Source organism: Erinaceus europaeus, chromosome 8 (assembly GCF_950295315.1).
Source record: "Erinaceus europaeus chromosome 8, mEriEur2.1, whole genome shotgun sequence".
NCBI classification, from domain to species: domain Eukaryota; kingdom Metazoa; phylum Chordata; class Mammalia; order Eulipotyphla; family Erinaceidae; genus Erinaceus; species Erinaceus europaeus.
In genome coordinates this window covers 31,518,083-31,544,540 of record NC_080169.1, presented here as the reverse complement: position 1 = coordinate 31,544,540, position 26,458 = coordinate 31,518,083, and the positions used below count along the sequence as shown (strand labels likewise).

The following is a 26,458-nucleotide window of genomic DNA, read 5'->3' as shown; positions in this document are numbered from 1 at the left end:
ACACCTGCATCACTGCTTCAGCAATTATGAAGCTTCCCATAACTAAAGGTTGGGATTAGGGGCTTGAATCAGGGTTCTTGTGCATGGTAATGTGTGCCCTCTACTGGGTATACCATCAGTCCAGCCCCATGTACTGCATTCCTCATCTCTTTAATTTCTTATCTATCATAATTTCATATTTTCTCTGCCTTTGTTGACATTTTCTTCCAAAGGACTTTTTATTTCAGTGAATTTCCTTAGGACCGTAGCTCCAAAGTGTCCTTTAGGAAGTTTATAAAGCTCTATTGAATCTGTGGTTTTCTTCAATTTGTTTTTATTCCATTATTGCAAGTGATTACCCCTGTCTTTATATAAAGTTCAATTCAGTATGAAGACCAGATCCAAACATCTGTATTTGGATAGATCAGGTCACTGGCTAGGAATTTGTGGTTACAAGTATATGGCCAAGGCTATAGCACTAAGGTTACACTAGCCTAGCTTATAGCTAGACATTTGAGTTTACAGGTTCAAAGAAAACTAACTGTGGATAAAATCCAGCAGGCTTTGTGGTGTGTATGGCTCTACCTTCAGGGTCTGTTACTGTGAAAACCAATGTCCAAAAGATAGCTGTCCACCAGTCTGCTCTCAGCATTTCCTGGTGTAAGGAAAACTTGCGTTCCCATGCAGTTTATCTTTTATTTCTCATCCTCATTGCTGAAAAAAACAAATTTTAATAGGATCACCATGCTGGAATTCTGGTTTAGCCTGCCCATGCTCATCCAATCAAGTCTGTATTTTATGGATCTCTTCCTAATTGAGAATTATTGTCTAACAGAGTAAGTTTTGACTTTTGTGAATGGGCTTCTCTGTATCTTTGCCACCTGGGTGTTGAGTTTTTGGTCTTTTATGTATAAGTCCCTTTGAAGGGAAATGACAGAACAGCTTGTGTAACATATTTTCACACTAGCACACTAGTTTAAGTCCCAACACCACCATAGACAAAGTTGAACAGTGCTCTGGTTTATAAGTAATATATAAATAAATAAATACCTTTGAAATCCTAACCTTTTTTCTCCGTTTTTTTTTTTTAAATATAGAGATGAAGGGGCCAGGTAGTGGTGCACCTGGGTAGGTGCACACATTACAGTACTCAAGGACCCAGGTTCAAGCCCCTGTTCTCCACCTGCAGGGAGAAAGCTTCACAAGTGGTGAAACAAGGCTGCAGGCATCTCTCTGTCTCTTTCCATCTCCTCCTCCCCTCTAAATTTCTCTCTGTCCTATCCAATAAAAAAATGAAAAATGGACACCAGGAGCAGTGGATTTATAGTGCCAGCACCAACCCTGGAGACAAAAAAGAGAGAGAGAGGCCATAGCACCAGAGTTTCCTTCAGTGCAGTAGGGACCAGGCTAAAATCTGGGTAGAGTACATGGCAAAGCAGCACACTATCCAAGTGAGCCATTTCACCACCAAGATCCAAACCTGTTTCTATACAGGGTTTTTCACTATTAATGTTTTGTTGGTGTGTTGGGGACAAGGAAAAACAAACCAGTTGTCTATCTCGTCCTTACTCTGTCACAAGCTAATTTTTAAGTTTTATAATAGTTTTTTGGTTTTTTAGGTAATATTGGTTTACAAACCTGTATTTCAGAAGTGTTATTTTTTTATCACCTCAAAAATGTGTTACCTCAGCCTCCCCACCACCAAATCACCAATATCTTTATACCAAAGGTCTTTGGGTCACCACCATCACCCCCCCCAGACCTCCAGCCCTTTATTAATCTCAGTTCTGCTGTCAAAGTCCATAGTTTTCATTAGGTTTTGTTTATTTTTCTGGCTTTGTTTTCCTCCTGTCAGTAAAATAAAGTATATTTTCATTTCATGTGACTCCCTTCAGTAGCTATTTGTGATCTGGTTTAACAATGATGAATTACTTCAGCTATTGTTTATCTGAAAAGCTGTTTGTTTCTTCTTCACATCTAGTTGATAACCTAGCAAGATAAAATATTCTTGGGTGGAGGCCTTTTCCACTCAGAACCTTAAATATATCTTTCCAGTCTTTTCTAGATTTCAGAGTTTCTGTTGAGACATCAGCTGCCTGTCTTACTGAATTTCCTTTGTAGGTGACACTTTACTTTGCCTTACCAACCTTCAGAATGATCTCTTTGTCTTTGATCTTTGCCATTTTAACTATTATATACCTTGGTGAACTTAGGTTTGAATTCATTTTTCTTGGAACATGTTAGACTTCCTTATGGTCTAGCATCTTCTTTAATATGAGTAAATTTTCAATTACAGTTTCCTCAGATATAAATCTTATCCCATTCTCTCTCTCTCTCTTTCTCTCTCTCTCCCCCTCCTTCTTCCTATATCCCTAATGGCACAAATATTCTTCTTGATACTATGTAAAACTCTTTTATAGTCATTTGCTTTAGTCAGTTATTTTGGGAAATTAACTTCTGCCTTCTTGCTCTTTACACTGATCTTTAGTGTATGCCTTCTTGCAGGTGTTCTCCTCTGCCATCTTATAGCTCTGTTGCTACACTTTTCATTCCTTTGATGACTATTATAAGTTATTATTTCTCTGAACTTGCTGTAATGTTCCTTCATAATTCTCAGTTCAAAGTGCATCTCTAAGATTGTAACATTGAGGTTCTCCTCAGGAAGTTTATATAGCTCTGTTGAATTTGGGGTTTTCTTCAATCTGTTTCTTGGTCTAACATAGCAGATGAATTACACTGTCTTCCTATTAATGTGATTCTCCAAAATAGCACTAAGGCAGTGAGTGGCAGAATCCTAACTAGAACCAGATGGTGACCACAAAGGCACAGGAGCTAGCTGGGACCAGACAGGTTGTAGTAGTTATGAGCTGAACCTGGTAGAATGTGAGCTGGGTGATTTAACTAGGCATCTGTTGAATTGTGTGGGCTGAACTGCATTTGAGCTGAGCAATGTATGGACTGAACCCAGCAGCAATAGGCCCAGTAAAAACCAGACAGGCTGAAGCAGACTGAACTGAACCAGCAGCCACCACAGATACAGCCAGCCAACACCATATACATGCAGATGGCCACAGCAGAAGCAATTGGACTGAAGAGCTAGAACCTGCATTGGTTAGAGCACACCAGGGCAGATGGTTAGAGGTAAAATCCTGATATGATAACATGGAACCAAGCAGGAGACTATTTTTTTAGTTTATTTCATAATGATTGATAGGACAGTAGGATAAGAGGGGTACAATTCCACACAATTCCCACCATTAGAGTTGCATATCCCATCCCCTCCATTGGAAGTCTTCCTATTTTTTTATCCCTCTGGGAGTATGGACCCAGGATCATTATGGGGTGCAGAAGGTAGAATGTCTGTAATTGCTTCTGTAATTCCTTCTCTGGTGGACATGGGCATTGACAGGTTGATCCATACTCCCAGCCTATTTCTGTCTTTCCCTATTGGGGACAGGGCTATGGTGAAGTGGTGTTCCAGGACACATTGTTGAGGTCAGTTGCCCAGGGAAGTTAGGTTGGCATCTTGGTAGCATCTGAAACTTGGTGACTGGAAAAGCATTAAGATATAAAGAAGAGCAAATTGTTAAATAATCAGGAACCTAAAGGCAAGAATATAGCAGATAAGATTTGGGGTTTCCATTTGGAAAAAGATAGTAGGTCTATTCTAGGTATATTCCAAAGGGCCCATGACTTTACTATTTTTTGCCCAACAGCTAACATGCAGGTAGACCAAAGGTATTGTCTGGGGAGATGGTTTCAGAGTTAGCAATAGGACTAGAAAGCTGGATCAGGGAAGAGAGTAGCTCCCAAATATGGGAAAAGTATATAAATATTGTTAATTGTAAACCCCATCAATTTGATCTGGGGCCCACATTCATTTCAGGAGCCTGTGTAACCTCTGTATCCCTGTAGGTCAAGGAGATGTTTTTGTTTTTGTTTTGTTTTTTACCTTAGTTGTGAATCTCTCTCCTTGTCACCCAGATCCTTGGCTTTCCCCCTTTCTTGTTAGTTCTTGTGAGCTCCAAACTCATTTCTATTGCTACTTTTTCCATATGGTAGTGGTGGCAAGAAAAAAACACAGGCTATAAGCCCGATGCCATGTTGGTCAGAAGTTTATTCTAAGCTTATTTATTTGCTTGTTTATTTATTTTAGATAGAAGGAGAGAGAGAGAGAGGCTACTAAAGCATCCTTCAAGGGAGTGCAGGATGATTTCAATCCTGGGTGGTGAGCATAGGAATTCAGCATACTATCTAAGTAGCTGTTTTGCCAGCCCTCAAACTAATCATATAAAAATAAATCTGGGAGGCAGGTGGTAGTGTAGTGGGTTAAGTGCACATGACCTGAAGCTCAAGGACCAGAGTAAGGATCCTGGTTCAAGCTGTGGTTCCCCAGCTGCAAGGAGGTCACTTCACAAGTGGTGAAGCAGGTCTGCAGGTATCTTATCTTTCTCTCCCCCTCTGTCTTACTGTCCTCTCTCAATATCTCTCTACTATCCAACAACAACAGCAAATAACAACTTAATAGGAAAAAGAATAATAACAATGGCCGCCAGGAGCAGTGGATTCATAGGGCAGGCACCAAGCCCCAGCAATAAGCCTGGAGGCAATAAATTAATTAATTAAATAAATAAATACTATAGTGACTTCCTGTTGATAACTGAATGAAGTCAACTTCCTTGCAATAATCCGAAAGTCCTATACAATTAGTTCTCTGCTTTCCTTTAACCTTATCTACTACTGTCACATTTTGTGAACTGCATGTCAGTTCTACATTTTCTATTTCTTTCCCTGGAATTCCCCCACTCAGTGTCTTAAATTTGCTCTTCCCTTTTGCCTGAAATGATCATTCCCCAGTTCCTTTCCAAACTGATTATTTCTGATCATCTAGACCTCCTCAAAGGAGCTTTCAGTCATTGTCCAAACTGATGATTCCTTAGCTTTCTTCTTTATAACTCTGTACTCCATTACCATGTTTATTTTGTGGATGGTAACCACAACTATATTAAATCATCTTTCTTTTTTCCTTACTGCCACCAAGGTTATTCCTAGGGCTCATTGCTGGCTCTATGAATCTACCACTCTCAGCAACCATATTTTCCTTATTTATTTATTTTCCTTTCTGTTATACTTGATAGGTCAGACCAAATTTTTTAGCCAATTTTTAAAATTAATTTATTTATTTCATTTTTGAAAGAGATGCATATAGAGATACTGAGAAAAACACCAGAGCACTGCTCAGCTCTGGCTTGTGGTGGTGTGGGGGATTGAACCTGGGACTTTGGAGCCTCAGGCATGAGAGTCTGTTTGCATAGCCATTATGCCTATCTACCCTGCCCAGAACAGAGAGAAATTGAGAGGAGAGGAGAGGGGAGATAGATAGAGAAAGATAAAGATTTGCAGACCTGCTTCACTATTCCTGAAGCACCCTCTGCAGGTGGGGAGCAGGGGGGTTAAACCTGGGTCCTTGTGCATGGTAATATGTGTGCTTAGCCAGGTGTGCCACCACCTGACTCCTGATATCATCTTTTCTTTATTAATGTATTTATTGAAAGCATAGACTCTAATCTCAATTAAGGTATTATTTAGCCTTTTTTTTCAGTAAAGTTTTCCTAAAACCAAAAGCATGAGCTTGGCACATAATCAACACTAATAAATACTGAATAAATCGAAAATAAAGGAAGTGTGAGGAATGCCCTGAGAGTCATCTTCATACTACTTAGGATACCTGAGGGGGCTTGCTTTGTAAATTATCAGTATGATTACTATTAATACCAACTCTTTTTTTAGATTTTTAAATGTATTTAACTTTGTGTAATTTGATAGAAATTGAGAGGGAACGGGAAGAAAGAGAGACAGACACCTGCAACACTGTGTCAACACTTATGAAGCACCATTGCTTTCCCCTTGCAGGTGGGGGCTGGGAACATGAACTTAGGCCCTTGTGCATGATAACATGCGCACTTAACCAGGTGTGCCACCACGCAGCCTCTTAAAATGAACTCTTTAGACAAACTTTCATAGTGTTTTTATAAAAAATAATAATAATAATTCTTGGGTAGTTATCTGAATACTTGAATATACAGAACTAGATTAATTAGTAGTAGCTAACTTGATTAGTGTTTGCATGGCCCGATGGTATTGAAGAATCAAAAACATGAATATAAAAGTTTCTCCTCCTATTAACTTATCGTATTTCCTGAATTTTATTTCATTAAATTTATTTAAAATTTTATTTCTAGATAGACATTTGAACTGTCAGACAATATGTAGGATCTTTAATATAAGAGCAATATTAATTAATAATGTATATTGGTGCTTTCTAATCCCCTAAGGGAAAGATGGAACAAGGGCCAGATCCCCCAGAATTAATTTTTCCTAGTTTCATTTGACTAGACTACAATCAGAGTAAGGAAACCCATACTTTTAAAGTGTGAACAAAGAATGAAATCTCTGAGAAATATGATGACATGGGTTGGGGGAGATAGCATAATGATTATGCAAACAGACTCTCATGCTTGAAGCTCCAAAAGTTCCAGGTTCAATCCCCCACACCACCATATGCCAGAGCTGAGCAGTGCTCTGGTGTTTCACTCTCTCCCTTTCCTCTTCCCTCTCCCTCTCTCTCTCTGCATCTCTCTCAAAAATAAAATATAAAAAAATAAATATGATGACATGACTGTAAAAATATGAATAAGTGAAATTTGTCCTCAGTACCTGTCTCCAGCTTTCTTAGAGATCCAATATGGCCTCAACTATCATGAGTATGTGATGAGGTATCACTTTATACACATTAAATTATATTTGCCCTAGAGCACTCTGTGCTTTCCAGAATCTAGGATGATAGATAGCTTTCTTTTTAATCAACTAACTGAATAGAAGAGGTTTGTGAAGAAAATTCCTTTCTCCTAAAAAATCTCCCTAGGTTAAAAAGGAAGAAAAAACTTTGTGTAAGACTCCAAATCAGTTGTATCCCTAATTTATCTATCCAGAAGTTGAATTAAAATGGAGATACCCAGAGCTAACTCCGCAAATGTAAACTGGAGACTTGTAGATCTAGCATGAGCCTAGAAACAAGCTTTTTATCAGATAATTCCAGATTATCTTGAGGCACAGAATCAGAGGATCATGCTTTAAGCAATATGAGTATAAGTACTGAATCCATAGACTGGTCTCCATAGCTACTTAAAGCCTTAGGATTTTCTTTTGGTTACACCAGAACCTTTCATAGAATTATTTTAAAATGTGGATGTTCACAATCTAATTACTGTTAAAAATAAATGTTTTATAAAATGTGAATGTCTGTTCATGATTTATAGCTACAGGGATGGATAAGTTCTCTCAGAAAGAGAGATGTACATAAGGGGTTTTAACAACAGAATACTTAGATGTGTTCATAATAATATCCATTTATCAGCAAAGCTACTTTTCCTCTGAAAAAGCAAAGTAATAAACATTTATTATGGTAGCAACTCCCCATCTATTTCTGTTATTCTAGAAGGTTTTCTGAAATGAGCACTTCTAAAATATTAGTTAACATAATTTCATTCTACTGTCAACTTTTTTTTAATGAGATACAGAGAAGGAAAGACACTATAATTCTGTTTCACTTTGTGTGGAACTTTCCTTGATGTCATCCATGATACTCCTATGTGAGGCATGCACATGGTAAAACCAATACTAGGCAAGCTATCTCCCAGCCCCCATTCTATTGTCTTTAAGTTAATGAATAAGCATTTAGAAAAGTTCTTGTTTAGGTTCTCAGAGATCTATGTGTAGTAAAATGCTCTCTGCCTCTGTTAACACTGGCAACACTTGTGCTTTGCTACTTCACTGTAAGTGAAGAAATATTTTGAGAAATAAAAATAAGTTATTTCCTTCATCTGACTTTTCAGTATTGCATTAAAGTTAGTTAATTCAGAAACTATTGGTGCCCAGCAGAGGTCTCTGTAACTCTTCATACCCCTACTTCAGAACTTTATACACTGTTTCTTCCTTCTTTAGAAGAAAGGTAGGTAGAACGGAGTGATAATAAGTATATAAGAAGGTAGGTAGGTAGGTACAGAATAATCATGGCATGACAGTCTTCAGTAAAGTAATAATAAAAGTCAAAGCTCTGAAAACTGCATGAGAAGATGAACCAGGCAGTTTATGACCATAGTTCTTCCCAAATCCAAATGTAGTTTTAAGCAGGAAGTTATATTGAACTTTCAATGTTAAATGTGATTATTAGCCAAAGAACAACACAGGTGGGTTTTCAACTAATTTTAATAGTTTGACAAGACTGAAATTATAAGGATAGAAAGAAACTGACTAGACTTACACTTAGAGAGAAGACATTCTATCCATAGTGTCTTAGCTCTGGTAGACCAGGGAACCCTGTGTGTGACAGTCATAGTCTAGAAGACCAGGAAGCACTATGTGTACCAGTTGAAATTAGGAAAGCAACCTTACCCAAAACAAGGTGAACAAAAAAGTTTTCTTTTAATATTCACTGCCATGGCAGCCACCCAACTTCTGTCTGACTTCTCCAGAGAGATTATCTAGAAGAGAGAAAGACAAGATAAGGAGACCAGGTGGAGGGATCAACCACTGAAGGAGACAAATCGAGGGAGATTTGATATCTAAGGGATCTGGAAGATTTTAAGAAACAAGTTTAATAAACACCAAGACAGTTCAAGCCAGCTTCCCACTGGAAGAAATACTATCTGGAGGATAACACAGTATGCAAGGAGGTTCAAGTTCCATTCCTACAGTTTCATAGCTATATGATCCTGGGCACATTACTTAATTTCTGAACTTAAGTCTCCTCATTTGTTGCAAAGTGTTAAAAAGGGCCAGCAAAATAGCTCTCTTGGATAATGCAGTGCTTTGCCATGCAAGCAACCCAGGTTGGAACACAGCCCCCCACTGCATTGAAGGAAGCTGTTCTGTGCTTTTTTTCCTCCTCTCTCTGCCTCTCTTAGTTATTCATCTGAATAAGTTAAAGAATAAGAGTAATAAGATCCAGGCCCTGTTTATCTCCTATGTGAGCAAATGACATGTTTATGAAGATATTCTTTTTTTCTTTATTGGGGACTAATGTTTTACCTTTGACAGTGAATACAATAGTTTGTAGATGCATAGCATTTCTCAGTTTTCCACATAACAATACAACCCCCACTAGGTCCTCTGCCATCCTTTTCCAGGACCTGTACTCTCTTTTACTTTGGTGCACTATACCAACTCCAGTTCAGGTTCTGTTTGGGTTTTCTCTCCTGGAGCTTGAAAAAATCATGTTAAGTGAAGTAAGTCAGAAACAGAAGGGTGAATATGGGATGATGTCACTCACAGGCAGAAGGTGAAAAACAAGATTAGAAGAGAAAACACAAATATAAAGACATTCTATTAAAAACAAGGTACCAAGTAAAGCTTAACTTGCACATTCTGTCACCTCCACTGCTGAAGAAAAGATTTAGGGTAGGAGAAAGAGACATCATGTAGCATTTTGTAAATATTCTTCTCAACTGCGGCTGTCTCAAAGAAGGGTTTTTTTTTTTTTTTTTTGGCAATAAATGCAATACAGCAATATAAGTCTATGCAAGAATAAACTATGGATAGAATGTCTTCTCTCTAAACTATTTAAACTTAGAGAAGTAATAGAAATTACATTTCAGGTTTTAGGATTTCTGTTTTGTATATCTATCCTTCAGGAGTTAGTTTAACTATGGAATGTTTCCTGTAATCTTATGTATAGACATTAAGATATAGAAGCAATTGTTATACTTTAGTAGTTTGACAAGTGTGTTACTATTAACTTAAAAATACAGTTTTGTAGCAAACTATTCCTCATTATATATTATTTTAGATATTATTTATATATTTATATAAAGCTATATATAAGTATATAATTTTAACAAAAATAGTTAAAATTCTCCCCAAGACCAAGAGTGTCATGGAAGTTGGTCTAGACATTTCTCTAGAAATTTCTTGGCTCTCAGGTTAGAGGCCTCCAGGATTTGAAGCAGATTTGAACTATTTCCTTTAACTTTGTCATTGAGTTACAACACTAGCTGTTGTACTTTTTTGAGTGAAAGTGATTTACAGTTTAGTTTTCTGACTAGTTTAGAAAGATTCGATGGCAGAGCAGATATGACTTATCTCTATATAGAACCCTTCCAGGGGAAAAGTATAAAGAAGATTAACGACACTAACTCAACCTCCTGTGGCCCATTACTACAAAGTTTATATTTCCCCTCTAAATTTCATAATTTAATTCCCATCTCACTTACCCTTCACTCAACACCTAATTAATAAAGATAGTGTCAGGGCTCCTTTCGACACCAAATGTTTTTCTCTTGTTTTATTGTTCACCCTTCAACTCATTTACCTCTTTTATGAATACAGGGTCTAAATGGAAGTCTCTTCTCAGTAATATTTCTATTTTAAGAGGTACCTAACAAAGACATTAGTTTCATTATATTTATAACTGGTGTTCAAACTGATTTTTAATGGTGAAATTTTTTAAGCACCTAAATATTTTGGCACTTGATGAATCATGGGAAACAGGCACATATGCACTTAGTGACATTTAAAAAGCCTCTACCTCCTTAAGAACAGAACCCAGGTTATGACTGAATTATCTTCCCATCTTACTTTTTTAATGTTTTTTTTCCTTTTTATTTAAGAAAGGATTAATTAACAAAACCATAGGGTAGGAGGGGTACAACTCCACACAATTCCCACCACCCAATCTCCATATCCCACCCCCTCCCCTGATAGCTGTCCCATTCTCTATCCCTCTGGGAGCATGGACTCAGGGTCATTGTGGGTTGCAGAAGGTAGAAGGTCTGGCTTCTGCAATTGCTTCCCCGCTGAACATGGGCGTTGACTGGTCGGTCCATACTCCCAGTCTGCCTCTCTCTTTTCCTAGCAGGGTGAGTCTCTGGGGAAGCTGAGCTCCAGGACACATTGGTGGGGTCTTCAGTCCAGGGAAGCCTGGCCGGCATCCTGATGACATCTGGAACCTGATGACTGAAAAGAGAGTTAACATACAAAGCCAAACAAATTGTTGAGCAGTCATGGACCCAAAGCTTGGAATAGTGGAGAGGAAGTGTTAGGGGGGTACTCACTGCAAACTCTAGTGTACTTCTGCTTTCAGGTATATATTTTGCAGTAGTTTACGGATACGTGTGAACATATGCTCTCTCTCACAAAAACTGGTGTATATCTAGGTTTTGGGACTTTGTTAGAAAGTGAACCACCTGAGATAGAATTAGAAAATACTATGAAAGGAAAGGTCTCACCCAAGTAATGAAGCTGAAGGGTTGTCATTCCACACGTGAAGTCTCTGGACACAGTCTGAAGTGAAGCATGTTGAGGTGGAAATCGTTGCGTTGGTTAGGTTGTGATCGGCAGATGCAATATTATTTGATATGGATTGGGAGAGGCATACGGGAAAGTGGGCCCTATCCAAGGGTTCTGGGACTGGGGGAAGTAGAGGCTCTATAGTGGAGATGTGAGGTTCCTGCTGTTTTAGGGTTCAAAAAGACAATGGATAGTTAATGTTATCACATTAATTGGTAATTGGGTTAACTTTGAAAAGTCCTTTTGTTAGGGTTTGCTGTACAGTACCCAGTATCTTGTATATAGCTGTGCTATTGGTTGCTTCTTAATTTTTAATTTTTATTTATTTATTTATTTGTTTACTTTTATTTTCCCTTTTGTTGCCCTTGTTTATTTTTGTTGTACTTATTGATGTCATCATTGTTGGGTAGGACAGAAAGAAATGGAGAGAGGAGGGAAAGACAGAGAGGGAGAGAGAAATATAGACACTTGCAGACCTGTTTCACCGCTTGTGAAGTGACTCCCCTGCAGATGGGGAGCCAGGGGCTTGAACCGGGATCCTTAGGTCGATCCTTGTGCTTCGCGCCACCTGTGCTTAACCCTCTGTGCTACCGCCCAACTCCCTATTTATTTATTTATTTATTTATTTATTTATTTATTTATCTTTATTGAATAGAGACAGCCAGAAATCTAGAGGGAAAGGGGAAATAGGGTGGGAGAGAGACACCTGCAACATCACTTCACTACTCACAAAGCTTTCCTTCTGCAGGTGGGAACTGGGGGCTCGAACATGGGTCCTTCCACATTAAAACATGTGCGCTCAACCAGGCAGACCACTACCCAGCCCCTCCCATCTTACCTTTGGAATCAGACTGAGACACTGGTCTTATCCAGTCTGATTTTCTTCCTTACATTGATTTAAAAAGAAAAAAAAGTAGCGGGTCTGGGAAAACAGCCTGATGGTTATACAAAAGACTTTGATGCTTGACGTTAAGAAGTCCCAAATTCAATCCCAGCCCCCTAATAAAGGAGAGCTGAGCAGTACTCTGGTCTAAATAAAAACAAAAGAAAAAAACAGTATCAAAAAAATTGTAAAATTCTAATGTGTTTCCTAAGTCGTAGCCACTTCTGATACTTAGTTGGGTATCAGGTATTTCAAATAGCATTTTGAGCTTTAAACTATTTCTGTAGATATTGGTACAAAAATCCTTTGACATCACAAAACTACTGGTCACAATAATTCTATCATCAGATATCCCAGTATATTGATTATCTTATATTTTATTCTATGCTTGACCTTTGTAAAGACAAATTTTCAAGATCTTCATTCTAGGCCCCTAAAGAGAATGCATCAGTATCCACCTCCTGGTAAATCCACCTTTTAGGTGAAAGTCACAAGGAGCTCAGACTTGTTTATCTTGCTATAATCTGGCATAACAAACAAGCAGCTGAGTTCTGAGAACATTGACTGCCTAATGTTTAAATATTGCCAGTGAAACTTATCCTGTCTTAGCTGAATTACATCTGTAGGTCTGCTACTGAGATGCATTGTTTTTCATTCTAATAAAATGTTTTCATGTCTAAAATGATATAGAAAATGAGAGTAAAATAGTTCTCCATGCCCATATGATATGCCATATTTCTGTGAAGATTCTATATACTTCCAAACATTATTAGTATACTTAGCATTTTTTTTAAACTAACATGTTTTGAAACTGAGATCTTAGTATACAGAAAACCAACAAAACAAAAGCCTTTCTTGGGCCAGGCTGTAGCATACTGGACTAAGCACACATAGTACTAAAGCCCTTCTTAACAGTCCTGCTAAAGTGTATTTTTGTCAAGTATTGTGTTGAAAACCTCAGAGAGGAAAATCACCAAGCATTACTCTTTTTTACATTATATAGCAATTCAAGCCAATAATCAATCACCTGACATCAGTTATCTATTCTAAATACATTATATGCAAAATAAAAAGAAGAAAATCCATTCCTATCTACTGGATAAAGTCAGGTCTCACTACTAGAGATTCCTTCTATTGTCAGTTGAATTATCTGTCAAATCTCCAAGCAGGTAAATGGTATATCAAGGCCCCTAAGTAGTTTTATATTCACTAGATAAGACCTTTGATCTTTGTCTCTAATTGGAAGAGACATTTTTAAGATACCTATGTTCCAAAGGTTATTTGGGCATCAGAGCAAGGGATAATCATTGTATTGTAGAAAATTACAAATGAGATATCATTGTTGGGTTGTCAACATTAGAGATGTTTTGAGCCGGAAGATTTCATTTCTGTGCTTTCTTTTCTCTTTGATTTTAGGCTTCAGTGCTTTAAAATTGGCCTAAGAAAAAATATTTTCTCTTTTGATAGAGTTTTTACTGCAATTGCATATGGAGCTATGGCCATGGGAGAAACCCTTGTTTTGGCACCTGAATATTCCAAAGCCAAATCTGGTGCTGCCCATCTGTTTGCTTTATTGGAAAAGAAACCAACTATACACAGCTACAGTCAAGAAGGAAAAAAATCAGTAAGCGTAACTATGGATTTGCATGTTCACATATTATTAATTATATGTATGTTCTCTATAGAGTGATTTAAGTGAAGGCATTTTTTAATAACTTTGACAGATATCATATATAAAGAAAAAATTTGATTAAAGCAAGGGAAAAGGAAATTTTTAACTCACTACTAAAATGTACACATTTCATGTTAAAAATACGTATTTAGTTTATTTTTCTAATACTATGAGCTTGAGCAAAGAATTCATTCCTGTGTTTAATTTTATTTAAATTTCCTATACTTAATTCATATATATTAACTTTTCTTTAAACAAAATTGAATATGCAATGAATATTTGCATATGACCTTCTTTTTTTCCTCAGGACTTCATGCTATGTAAGTCAGGCACATTACCCAATGCACCACCTCATGAGCTACCAAACACATTGTTCATGGAAAATATATCTGCAAAAAGAAGAGGAAAAAAGGAAAGCATATTTGTTAAATTAAACACCCATATGTGTCATATATGTAGCCACAAACTCTAAAAGACTATAAATATTAAAAAGAAAAATTTATATTTCTTTTATCTTTTTTTCCCTTGTCTCCAAGACCAGTGTCCGCACGGTAGACTGCCCAGGCAGGGAAAACATCTCACTTGGATAGTGTGCCTACTTTGCTGTATGTGCAACCCTGGTTCAGGTGGCCCCCACCACATTGGAGGAAGCATCAGTCATCATTGCTGTGGTGTCTTTCTCTCTGTGTCTGCCTACCATACACAGACAGACAGACAGACACACACACACACACACACACACACACAATTTATAAAGATTCCAAATATTCTGAATTAAGTGAAAAGCATCTATAAAGCAAACTTAAGTTTTAAAAAATAGATGAATTTACTCAGAGCAACTGTTTAAACAGCTAATCAGTAGACTAAACTAAGTCTGGGTAGTGAAGCTGAAGGAATTCTGCTTTTTTAAGAGCTTGGTAAAGTTCAGTAGTAAAACTGAGGAAATACAAAAATCTAAATAAAAATGATATAAGCCAGTATATAGTAAGTAGACAGTAATGCAATATTTAAAATTAAAATTGTTGTTACAACATGCAGTTTTCAAGGAAGTAAATTAATGTGCTATAATGTATTACAACCTCCCTACATCATGCATCTAAATGCTATCAACTTTCTTTCACAGAACATATGTGAAGGTAAAATAGAATTTCGAGAGGTCTCTTTCTTCTATCCGTGTCGCCCAGATGTTCTCATCCTACGTGATTTGTCCCTCAGTATTGAGAAAGGGAAGACGGTAGCATTTGTTGGGAGCAGTGGTTGTGGGAAAAGCACTTCTGTCCAACTTCTGCAGAGGTTTTATGACCCTGTGAAAGGACAAGTGGTAAGACTGAGAGATACAACTTATCTAAGGGTTAGTGGTACTATTCTTAAACATTTTCTAAGGCCAAAGCATCCACATTCATTTGGGCAGAGCAAACAGTGCAGTATTGTCTTGGTTTGTTTGTTTGTTTGTTTGTTTGTTTCCTGACTTTTAACTAAGATAACAAGAAAACTAATAACAAAAATAAAAGGTTGAACTTTAAGGTCAAATGCAAAAGAAAAAAAAAACTATTGTTCAAAACCACTTTGTTAACAAATTTTGATCTAACTAGACATAGAATTATTGGACTGTCAAAAAAAAGTCATCATATTTTTTCTGACAGCCATATATTTCAAAATACAGGTTTGGGAGAACAAGTCATGTCCACAGACAGTCTCTTTGTTTTGTTCAAGTTTAAGACATACATTGTTTGGGTTTTGGGCTGTTCCTGCTGGGTATCTCCACCCACCCTACCACATTGTCAAAACCTGATGCTGAAGGATTATGTCAGCAGCTTCATTAAATCCTGCTTTCTAATCTCAAAAAAGATGTAACCTCTCCCTCCTTTGAACTCCAATGACTGTTTTATTTACTAGATTTTTTTTTTTACTCTGGCATATAATCAGCTTTTCAGTTATCCTTTTCCCACAACCACTGCTATAACTCTCTCTGTCTCTCTCTCTCTCTCTCTCACACACACACACACACACACACTTTCTCTCCTTCTCTCTCTCCCTCTCCCTATCTCTCTATCTCTTCCTGTCCTGCCTTTCTTTTTACACACACACAAATGAAAATTGTAAGCCCCTAAAAAAATAAAGGCTGTCATAGTAGTTTTCATTCTCCTTCAGTATAGTCTTTTCTGTCATTATAAATTCTCAATCACACATTGCAAAGCAGAATAGTTCAAAATTGCTCCCTTGAGCAAGGTAACATTCATTTCATCTATCTCCAGTGGTTTCCTACTGCATTAGAAATAAACAACAGTTTTGGGGGCCGAGGGGTAGTGCAGCAGATTATGTGCACATGGCCTGACACACAAGGATCAGCATAAGGATCCCAGTTCGAGCCCCTGAATCCCCACCTGCAGGGATGTCGCTTCTCAAGCGGTGAAGCAGATCTGCAAGTGTCTTTCTCTCCCTCTTTCTGTCTTCCCATCCTATCTTGATTTCTCTCTGTCCTATCTAACATCAACAGCAATAACAACAATAATAATAACAACAAGGGCAACAAAAGGGGGAAAAAATAACCTTCAGGAGCAGTGGATTCATAGTGTATGCACCAAGCCCCAGCAATAACCCTACAGGAAAAAGAAAGAAAGAAAGAAAGAAAGAAAGAAAGAAAGAAAGAAAGAAAGAAAGAAAGAAAGAAAGGAAGGAAGGAAGGAAGAAAGGAAGAAAGAAAGAAAGAAAGGAGGAAAGCTCTCACAAGCAGAATCCAGAAGCATACCAACAAAGCACGGTATTGGCCCAGGTTCAAACCAGAGGGTACCACATGGGAGTGTTACTGCCCCAGGGGAAACTTAGAGAGAGAGAGAGAGAGAGTATATATAGAGAAATATATATATATATATATATATATATATATATATATAGTTCTACTACTCAGTATATATATATATATTTCACTACTCAGAGCTGTGAAATCACACATGTGTGAGAGGCCCCAGAAATACACACAGATAAAAGCAAGTCAGATTACATGCACTTAGTCAAGTTCTTTCAAGATTTAGCCCTTTCCTCCTTCTCCAACTTTCACTCTGCACCTCATTGTACACTTTCATGGTTTCTTTTATGTTCTTTAAGCATACTTATGAACTGTCGTTCTTACTATTCCCTTGTTTAGAATACTCCTACTCTATCTTCTTTGCTGGTTCCTTCTCATTCACCACTGTCTAAATGTTACTTCTTTTTTTAATGTTTATTTATTTATTTATTCTCTTTTGTTGCCCTTGTTTTATTGTAGTTATTTTATCATTGTTGCCGTCGTTGTTGCATAGGACAGAGAGAAATGGAAAAAAGAGGGAAAGACAAAGAGGGGGAGAGAAAGATAGACACCTGCAGACCTGTTTCACCACTTGTGAAGCGACTCCCCTGCAGGTGAAGAGCAGGGGCCTCCAACCGGGATCCTTACACCGGTCCTTGGGCTTTGCGCCATGTGCGCTTAACCTGCTGCACTATCGCCCAACTCCCTAAATGTTACTTCTTAGGGCTTCTTAGATAACTAGATAAGAGGAAAAAATGCATGCCATAAACATTTTTCCATATCCTCACTTACTCCCTACATCTTTACATTATCTTCATGACACTTTTTTTCTGAGTTTATCATTTTTAGTGTGCTTATTGTCTACCTCTCTGTGATAGAATATAGCTGCAGGATAAAAAAAAAAGTCATTTTCTTATTTATGACTTTTGCCCGGGTGCCTGAAGAGAGCCCCAGTCACATCAAAACTATATTTATCAAATTTCAGCTGAATTTTGTTGTGTATCTCTGTGAATAAGTATAAATGTGCACAAGATGATATATTTCTATTTAAGGACTACTGTATGTCATACTTCTTGATTCTGGGAAGACTGCACTAACTACTGAGCTTCGCAAAACTGGTGTCCGAGGGCCAGCAAAATAGATCACCTAGATAGTGCACCTCCTTTGCCATTAGTGTGATCCCAGAACAGTGAAACTCATAGCTATAGCAAAAATAAATAAATAAATAGCATCTTGTTACAGTGGAGCTTGATCACTGTCGATCTGACTTCAGTACAGAGTACCAGGTTTTACTATAGACTCTGGTCAGATTTTCTGATGTGGTCTTTCTTTGAAATACTAGTCAGGTTAAGTACAGACATTGTTTGTTTTATTTTTTTTTCATCATGTAAATATACCTTTGTTTGTTTTATTGAGGGAGTGAATGCTTTAGCGTGGATTCATTACATATGCATAAGTGCAGACATTTACAGGCCACCCCCACCTCTCCACTGGGGGGAGTTTTGGTATTGTGGTGCCTTTCAATCTTTTCCTCTGTCTCTGTCTCCCTTTCTCTTCCTCTTTTTATCACTTTATGGGAGCAGGGGTGGTGCTGGATAAGCATTTACAAAATAGTCACTGTTACGTTAGTACAGTTCCTTATCTCTCTGTGAGACTTGTCTGCACAGTAAGCTTACCACCAACTAAATTTTTTCTCTACCATTCTGCACTGATTTCCCCAACGTCTTCTCAACCTCTCAGACTCCTTCATAGCATGTTCTTTAAATTTACTATTGTTTACCTACACTCTAGGACAGTGCCTGGAATATAAACCCAACATATGTATTTCCTGAATTAATGAAATCTCATGAACTCATTCCACTATGCTTTGACTACTCATCTAATGTAACTAATCTTATGATCTAATAACTAATCCTGTAATATGTAATTAATCCTATATTCTTCTAACATTTTTATACTTTTTCTTCCTTTGTTATTTATTTATTTATTTTGTGGAGACAAAATTAAAAAAACCTCACAATTTAATGACTCTGGACAGCTTTTTTTTTTTTAATTTTTTTATTCAGAGAGAATTTTTTTAAAAATGAAATAAAAGAGTTCATGTTGTATGCCTCTTTACTACATAAAATTTATGAGCTTCCTTTAGGTAACATTATACTATGAGACAGCTTGAATTCCTAACCTTCTTGTTATGATTTGTATATGATTCAATACAGTGATCTGTAACATGATACATTCTTGGATCTTCACATACCATTCTCCATTCTGCTTTTGGCAGCTGTTTGATGGTGTGGATGCAAAGGAATTGAACATACAGTGGCTTCGCTCCCAAATAGCAATTGTTTCTCAAGAACCTGTGCTCTTCAACTGCAGCATTGCAGAGAACATTGCCTATGGTGATAATAGCCGTGTTGTGCCATTAGATGAGATAAAAGAAGTAGCAAATGCAGCAAACATCCATTCTTTTATTGAAAGTCTCCCTGAGGTAAAAAAAAAAAAAAATCTGAAATCTTGACTACAAAGCTTCCAGATAGTTCCAAATAGTTTACTGGGCTTAAGTGACTGTTTTGATTTGCTCCTTAAATTACATAATTTACTCACTGCCTGAATCTAAAATAAAGCTAGATATAAAAGGCAAATTAAATCCAAAATATCTTCACTGAATTAACTCCCATTCTTCATTTTGTATCTTTTTACACTCTGCTCATTTGTACACTACCATCATCCCCCTCTGGGCCATTGGATCTTCTCTTTTTAGCTTTGCCCAATATAATTATTCCTCACATTAACCAGAGATATCCTTTAAAAACATAAAAAGTTATGTCCCTTTATGCCTAGAACTTTAGTAAATTCTTAGGCAGATAGCTAATCACATAACCCTGATCATATTTTCCATAACTTTATCTGTGCATTCCTTTGTACTTAGAATAAAAACAAACTCTTTAGATTACTGTCAAAGTCTCCTGTGATCTGGTCCTGCCTGCCTCTTTAGCTGCAGCATAACCAGATGCTCACTCTACTCCAGTTAAACTGATCTCTCTTGTGTCTCATAAATATTCCAACTTCTTCATTACCTCAGGGTATTTACATGTGCTATTTCTTTAGCAAAGACCTCCTTTATTATTGACTTTTTTTTTATCAGAACCATCTCCTTAATTTTTAAGTTCTTTCAAATGTAGAGACCTTCCCTGACCACCTTATATAAAAGGCTGAGTTCAGCATATCTATCATCTGTCCCACTGCACATCATTGGCATGGTTAATTTTTCTTCCCCCCAACTAGAGTATTGGGTTCTTAACAGTTTTATCACTTTGATCTCTGTTGCCTGTGAAAGCAGATACAAAGCTTCTGAAAAGTCCAAATATCTTAGCTACCTATGAAGTTAGCTTTAGCATAGAAAATAGTGATACAAATTCAGAAGCAGCACAGAGACAGATACTTGTAATTTAAAGTGTTCGTAATAGCTCAGTGTTTACTTTTGCATGCATAGACAAAGATGCATGTACATAATTTTAGTTAAAAGTTAATTTTTACAATGTGGTTCTTCTGGCTCACTTTAAAAAGAAATGCCAAAATGGAGTAGGCATCCCAGACAACAAACTAGCACCCTGTTCTCTGAGGGAAGACTCTAATTTTTACACTGCTAGATTTGGTGCCTATAAGTAAAAATAGATAGTTAATGCAATTGCCCTACCTCCAATAAGTTTATGCAGCACTATCATTTAAGTTTAACATTTTTATAAATAATGTGACTTGATGAGGTAAGTATCAGCACATAGTAATTCCTTTTAACCAAAGAAAGGATTCATTCTTAGTCAGATAGCTAACCACATATCTCTGATCATCTTTTTCATAAATTTATCTGTGGTTAAATGTTGTACATTTTATTTGTTTACCAATTATTCTTAATTTTTTATTATCTTATATTCTTTTCATTGTATTATTTCTGAAATTTACCCCAAACTGTATGCTCATTAGGTTCAGTGGAATAATTTTTTACAATAATGAATCAAGATGTTATTTCCTAAAGGAAAGCATAACTTATTTCTAGGTATTTTAAATTTGAAGTTTAGTTCATCTTTATATAATTTTCTCAAGAAAATATGTAGAACAGGAACCAGATGATGGTCTCATGAATTTGTACATAAACACAAACTTAGTATATTTGGTACAAATTCTTAATGGCAAAATGATGTGAAGCTGTACATCATAGTTTGAATAGTCAAAATTTTATACACAAGTATGTATTTTGTACACAAGTATGTATTTAACTATTATTGCTTCAATTCTTAGAGTATTGAATAATATATAATGTCATTTATTAAATACATATGCAATATATAAAAGAGATGATAGATAGATAGATAGATAGATAGATAGATAGATAGATAGATAGATAGGCAGGCAGACAGACAGAATTCTTAGACCCAAAGTGCAAGGACTGGTATAAAGATCCCAGTTTGAGCCCCTGGCTCCCCACCTGCAGGGGAATCACTTCACAAGTGGTGAAGCAAGTCTGCAGGTGTCTTTCTCTCCCCCTCTCTGTCTTCCCCTCCCTTCTCCATTTCTCTCTGCCCGTCCAACAACAACAACATCAATAACAACAACAATAATTACAACAAGGCCAACAAAAGAGAATAAATAAATGTTAAAGAAAAGAATTCTTAGACCCATAAAACACTAAAGGCTTCAGCTAAAGAAGTTCATACTTGTCTGGTAGGGTGAATACCAAGGAATCAGTCTAGAGCTTGTTAAGTTATTTTCTGTGGTACTGTACATGGCTTGGAGATGACCTGCAGACATTTGAAAATACATAACCTGGAGTACAGAAGAGGAATTGAAGCAACACTGTCTTGGTCTTAAAGATGAGAAGCATACTAGATGTATATGTCCTGAATCCCCACAATAACTACAGCGGCAATTCAAAGTACAGCTACACCATGACTACTTGATAATAGTTCAAATACTGGAACACTTCCCCAGGGTCCACAGGGATTCTCCAAAATGCTGCTGATTTAAGATACACTCTTTCTGATTTTCACTCCAGGACCCAAATGGCTATTAGTCCCAGGTTCATTCAGATAAATCAGAAATGCCAAGTAATTTCCAAGATAGTATTATTATCTTCTTACATACACAATTAAAACATGCAGAAAGAACTACAAGCCCATTATCATTTCCAGACCTTACTTACCCTTTCAATTTTGGATTTAAAACTGATTTTTCTAATTTAAATGAGAACTTTGCAATATGTAGGAACTTATACATCATTTCATATAATTAACCTTTCCTACAATTCTGAATTTTAAAAAATATATTCTAGGAACAAGGGTAGAGACCCTTGATAAAATTGCATAGGAAATAAATAAAGTGTTTTTCTTTGTAGAACATTTACTTCAAATAAAGACACCTTTTTAAATTTATTTTCCCTTTTGTTGCCCTTATTGTCTTTTTATTGTTGCTGTAGTTGTTGTTGTTATTGATGTCGTTGTTGTTGGATAGGAGAGAGAGAAATGGAGAGAGGAGGGGAAGACAGAGAGGGGGAGAGAAAGATAGACACCTGCAGACCTGCTTCACCGCCTGTGAAGCTACTCCTCTGCAGGTGGGGAGCCGGGGGCTCAAACTGGGATCCTTAGATCCTTATGGGTCCTTGCACTTTGCACCATGTGCTCTTAACCCACTGTGCTATCACCCGACTCCCTTAAATTCACCTTTATTGGGCATCAATAACTCACACAACCATTACTTGATATGAAAAAGGAAATAGTGCATTTGTAATTGAAAAATGGTCTTTGAGATGGAATAGATACATTTGTCATATTGAGCACACTTCAGGCTCTGTTGATACTTTACCTAAAAGGTACCTCTTGAAAGTAGTAGGATATTGAAGGAAAGTCAATGTATTAAAATTTCTCCAGAATACTGAAAACAATTACGAACAGTATATTAACCACATGCTGTGCCCTCTTAGTGATTTTACTATAGAATTCATCTTTAGAAAACTGCACACATGAACTTGCTTTCCAAGTAAAGTTTTTTCATCCACATATTCTTGTCTGGGTGCCAATGATATACATTTCTTAGACAATTGAAAAGAAAATAATGTAGAATCTGGTATGGAACCCAAGTCAAATAGCACAGTAATCAAGCAAGAGTTTATAACAGCTGAACTCCAATAGTGACTTAGCAGAGTACAATAGTTTCAGGACACAAACTTACCATTCCATGAAGGGAAATATTGAAAAGTAATTGACCAGTAGAACTACAGGTACTTTGAGAAGTGCTAAATGTCACCATTATGTCCTGAAAGGATGAATAAACTATCTCAAGATTTCCATCTAACTTATTGCCTGGAAGATAATATTGCCACTAAGAATGACATCATCTCATGGAGAGATGTATCCATAGAATTTTATTGAGAATTAAAGTGAAGGAAGTCAATGATTTCCTGGTAGTTAGATACTTTAAATAATTTTAAATGAAAATAGAAAATGATGTAACTTAATGGAAAAAGATTTGTGTTTACTGGGACTAACACTTATTTTGCCTTTTTTTTCCTTCTTTAATTTTAACTATTCCTTTGTAAAAGCATAATGGCAAAGGTCTGCAGTTTGTGATCAGATTAGATATGTAAATGAGATGGTAGTGTTTACTGCTAGTTTAGCCTTAATTTGCACCAAAGCCAAGAATAGATTCTAGCATTTGTGGGGACACAAATTTTCAAGAGTAGCAAAATTTGAAATATTTAGATGGTTCTCGCCCACAGTTGCCATGCTAATTTAAATAACCTAGCCTTGTTTTCTTAATTGCATGTTCCTGCAATAGAAATACGACACACAAGTTGGACTAAAAGGAACACAGCTTTCTGGTGGCCAGAAACAAAGACTAGCTATTGCAAGGGCTCTTCTCCGAAAACCAAAGATTTTACTATTGGATGAGGCAACTTCAGCCCTTGATAATGAAAGTGAAAAGGTAATGAAAGTGAAAAGGTAACATGCTCTTCTTTTACCTCAGAGTAGAATATCAAATATGAGCATGGAGTATCATGGAAAAAACCATTGCTGCCCACCTGTGGAAGTAGAGGTTTCACAAATGGTGAAGTAGGTCTGCAGGTGTCTCTCTCTCCCTCTCTGTCTCCTCTGTTCCACTTGATTTCTCTCTATCTCTATAAAATAAATAATTAGAGAGAAAGATTGATTCCAGATTAGGGAAATACAGTCCTAAAGAGAAATAGAGAAATGTAGCTGTCAAGTGTCAAGTCACCAGTTATATTTAAGTTTTAGACAAAAAAAAAAAAAAAAAAAGCAGGGAGGTAGGTGAGAAAGAACTAGAACAGAAGGTATCTCATATTCTAGAAAGAGTTTTCTGTGCAGGGGTAGATAAGAGAATGGTTATACAAAAAGACTCTCATGCCTGAAGCTTCAAAATCTGAGTTTCAATCCCTGCACCACCATAAACCAGAAAGGATCAGTGCTCTGGTTAAAAAAAATAAATAGGGGCCGGGTAGTAGTGCACCTGGCTGAGTGAATACATTACAGTGCACAAGGACCTGGCTTTGAGCCCCTGGACCCCTTCTGCAGGGGGAAAGCTTTGTGAGTGGTGAAGCAGATCTGCAGGCGTTTCTCTCCTTCTCTGTCTCCCCTTCTCCTCTTAATTTCTGGCTGTCTCTATCCAATAAATAAATGAAGATAATAAAAAATATTTAAAGAGTTAATAAATAAATAAAATTCTCAATTAAGTTGGTCTTATTATCAAGAGGAATCAGATGCTTGAACTGTTCCTCTACTCAAGGAAAAAGACCAAGAAAAATAGCTGTCCTATTTTATTATCTCAGTGTTAATACACTAGTAAATCTATAAAAGAATGGCCACACTGCAGTGTAAGAGTACTTACTCTCCTTTCTACAGACTACTAATCAGTTGAATTTGAGAAGGAAGCAGACATCTGATAACAGACGTACAATGCATGTTCCTTCACCTGTTTCGTTTTATTATGTGCTTATCCCCTAATCATTTCTTGCACATAGTTGCTAAGTGAGTTCTATAACATTGGCTACATTAATGACATTCACTAATATTCATCAAGTAATTCTGTGCCATTATCTCAACCTTCACAATAAGTTGAGGAATTTGGTTATTTTACTATCAGGTTGATTCTATAGATGAATACACTAAGGCTTGAAGAGTTAAGTAATTTCCCTGAATTATAATAAGTGTCTGACCTATGAGCTCATGTGGTTAACTCTACAGGATCACAATTTATAAGTGGTTATCATTATTGACTTTCAAGGAGACAGAATATTGTGAAAGGAAAATATGAATTTTGGAATAGAACATATATGAGCTATATAGTAATTTCCATCTAGAAATATGATTTTATGAGTGGCTTGAATTGTTTGAATCTCAATTTATAAATTACAATTACTAAACAATTTACTAAAATAAATCTACAATTTACTGGAAAAATAAAGTGTTATAGGAATTTAAATGAGATACCCATCAGCAAAACATTTTATATATTCAACAAATAGAGGTTTTTCACCTTCCACCTTCATATCACATGTACAGCAATATAACCTCATTGTTAGCTGAAATACTGTTTTAGCCAGGACAATTTTACAACTAAATTTTTTTTTCTCTTTTAACCAGAGCACTGTTCAACTCTAGCTTATGATGGTATGGGGGACTGAACCTGAAGCTTTAAAGCCTTAGGCATGAAAGTCCCTTTGCAAACCTATTACATTATCTCCCCACCCTACAACTATTTTTTTATATTTATTTATTTCCCTTTTGTTGACCTTGTTGTTTTTTATTGTTGTTGTAGTTGTTGTTGTTGATGTCGTCATTGTTAGATAGAACAGAGAGAAATGGAGAGAGGGGGAGAGAAAGACCTGCAGACCTGCTTCATCGCCTGTGAAGCAACTCCCCTGCAGGTGGGGAGCCGGGGGCCTGAGCAGGAATCCTTACGCTAGTCCTTGTGCTTAACCCGCTACAGTACCATACAACTAAATTTTTAAAACCTAAAATAAAAGGAGTAAATAGACAATTTTAGACGTAACCCAGACATGGATATAATACTTCTTAGTTCACAAAATGGAGCCGTTTCCTTGAGATTAAGCAAAGTCATTAATTATCTTAATTTGTGGTAGCCAAGTTTATTAACATCTAAGGAGAACAACTGATCATAGGTCCTTTTCTCTCCCAGGTGGTTCAACATGCCCTTGATAAAGCCAGTAAGGAGAGAACATGCCTAGTGGTTACACACAAACTTTCCACAATACAGAATGCAGATTTGATAGTGGTTCTGCACAATGGAAAAATAAAGGAACGGGGAACTCACCAAGAGCTACTGAGAAATCGAGACATGTATTTTAAATTAGTAAATGCACAATCAGTGTAGTGGTGTTGTTGAAATGAACACATATTTTGATTTTATCTAATGCAAAGAAAGTATACATAATAATAATTTGCCAACTGTGATCTCTTTCATGCATGTATCAATACTTAGAATCATATTGTTCAAGTACAGAATCAGTTTACGCTATCACTTGTTTGAAAGGAAACAAAAATTCCCTAAATTCATATGAGTGAGATAACACCTGTCTCTTTTACTTTATAGAAGTGCTCTAGTACATTTATTTGTAAAGCAATTTTCAACAAAGTGAATGTGCTTTCTTATCAACCTCAGCTATAAAATTGGGAATGTGTTCTCAGGGAGGTAATTAAGTTGAAAGATTTTAGCATAGAGAGAGTACACTATATCTGTTTATTTTGTGACATTGGGAAGAAAATTA

General features: G+C 36.6%; 1 protein-coding gene across 1 annotated transcript in view; it reads left to right on the top strand.

The window, feature by feature from the left end:
• Positions 1-26,258, top strand: part of ABCB5 (ATP binding cassette subfamily B member 5) — a 138,212-nt gene extending 111,954 nt beyond the window's left edge. The window contains exons 23-27 of the mRNA XM_060196112.1: positions 13,676-13,832; positions 15,004-15,201; positions 18,944-19,150; positions 23,491-23,637; positions 25,870-26,258. Coding sequence (XP_060052095.1) covers positions 13,676-13,832; positions 15,004-15,201; positions 18,944-19,150; positions 23,491-23,637; positions 25,870-26,064 — 904 coding nt within the window. The 3' untranslated portion in view covers positions 26,065-26,258. The remainder of the gene's footprint in view (positions 1-13,675; positions 13,833-15,003; positions 15,202-18,943; positions 19,151-23,490; positions 23,638-25,869) is intronic.
• Positions 26,259-26,458: the final 200 nt, after the last annotated feature.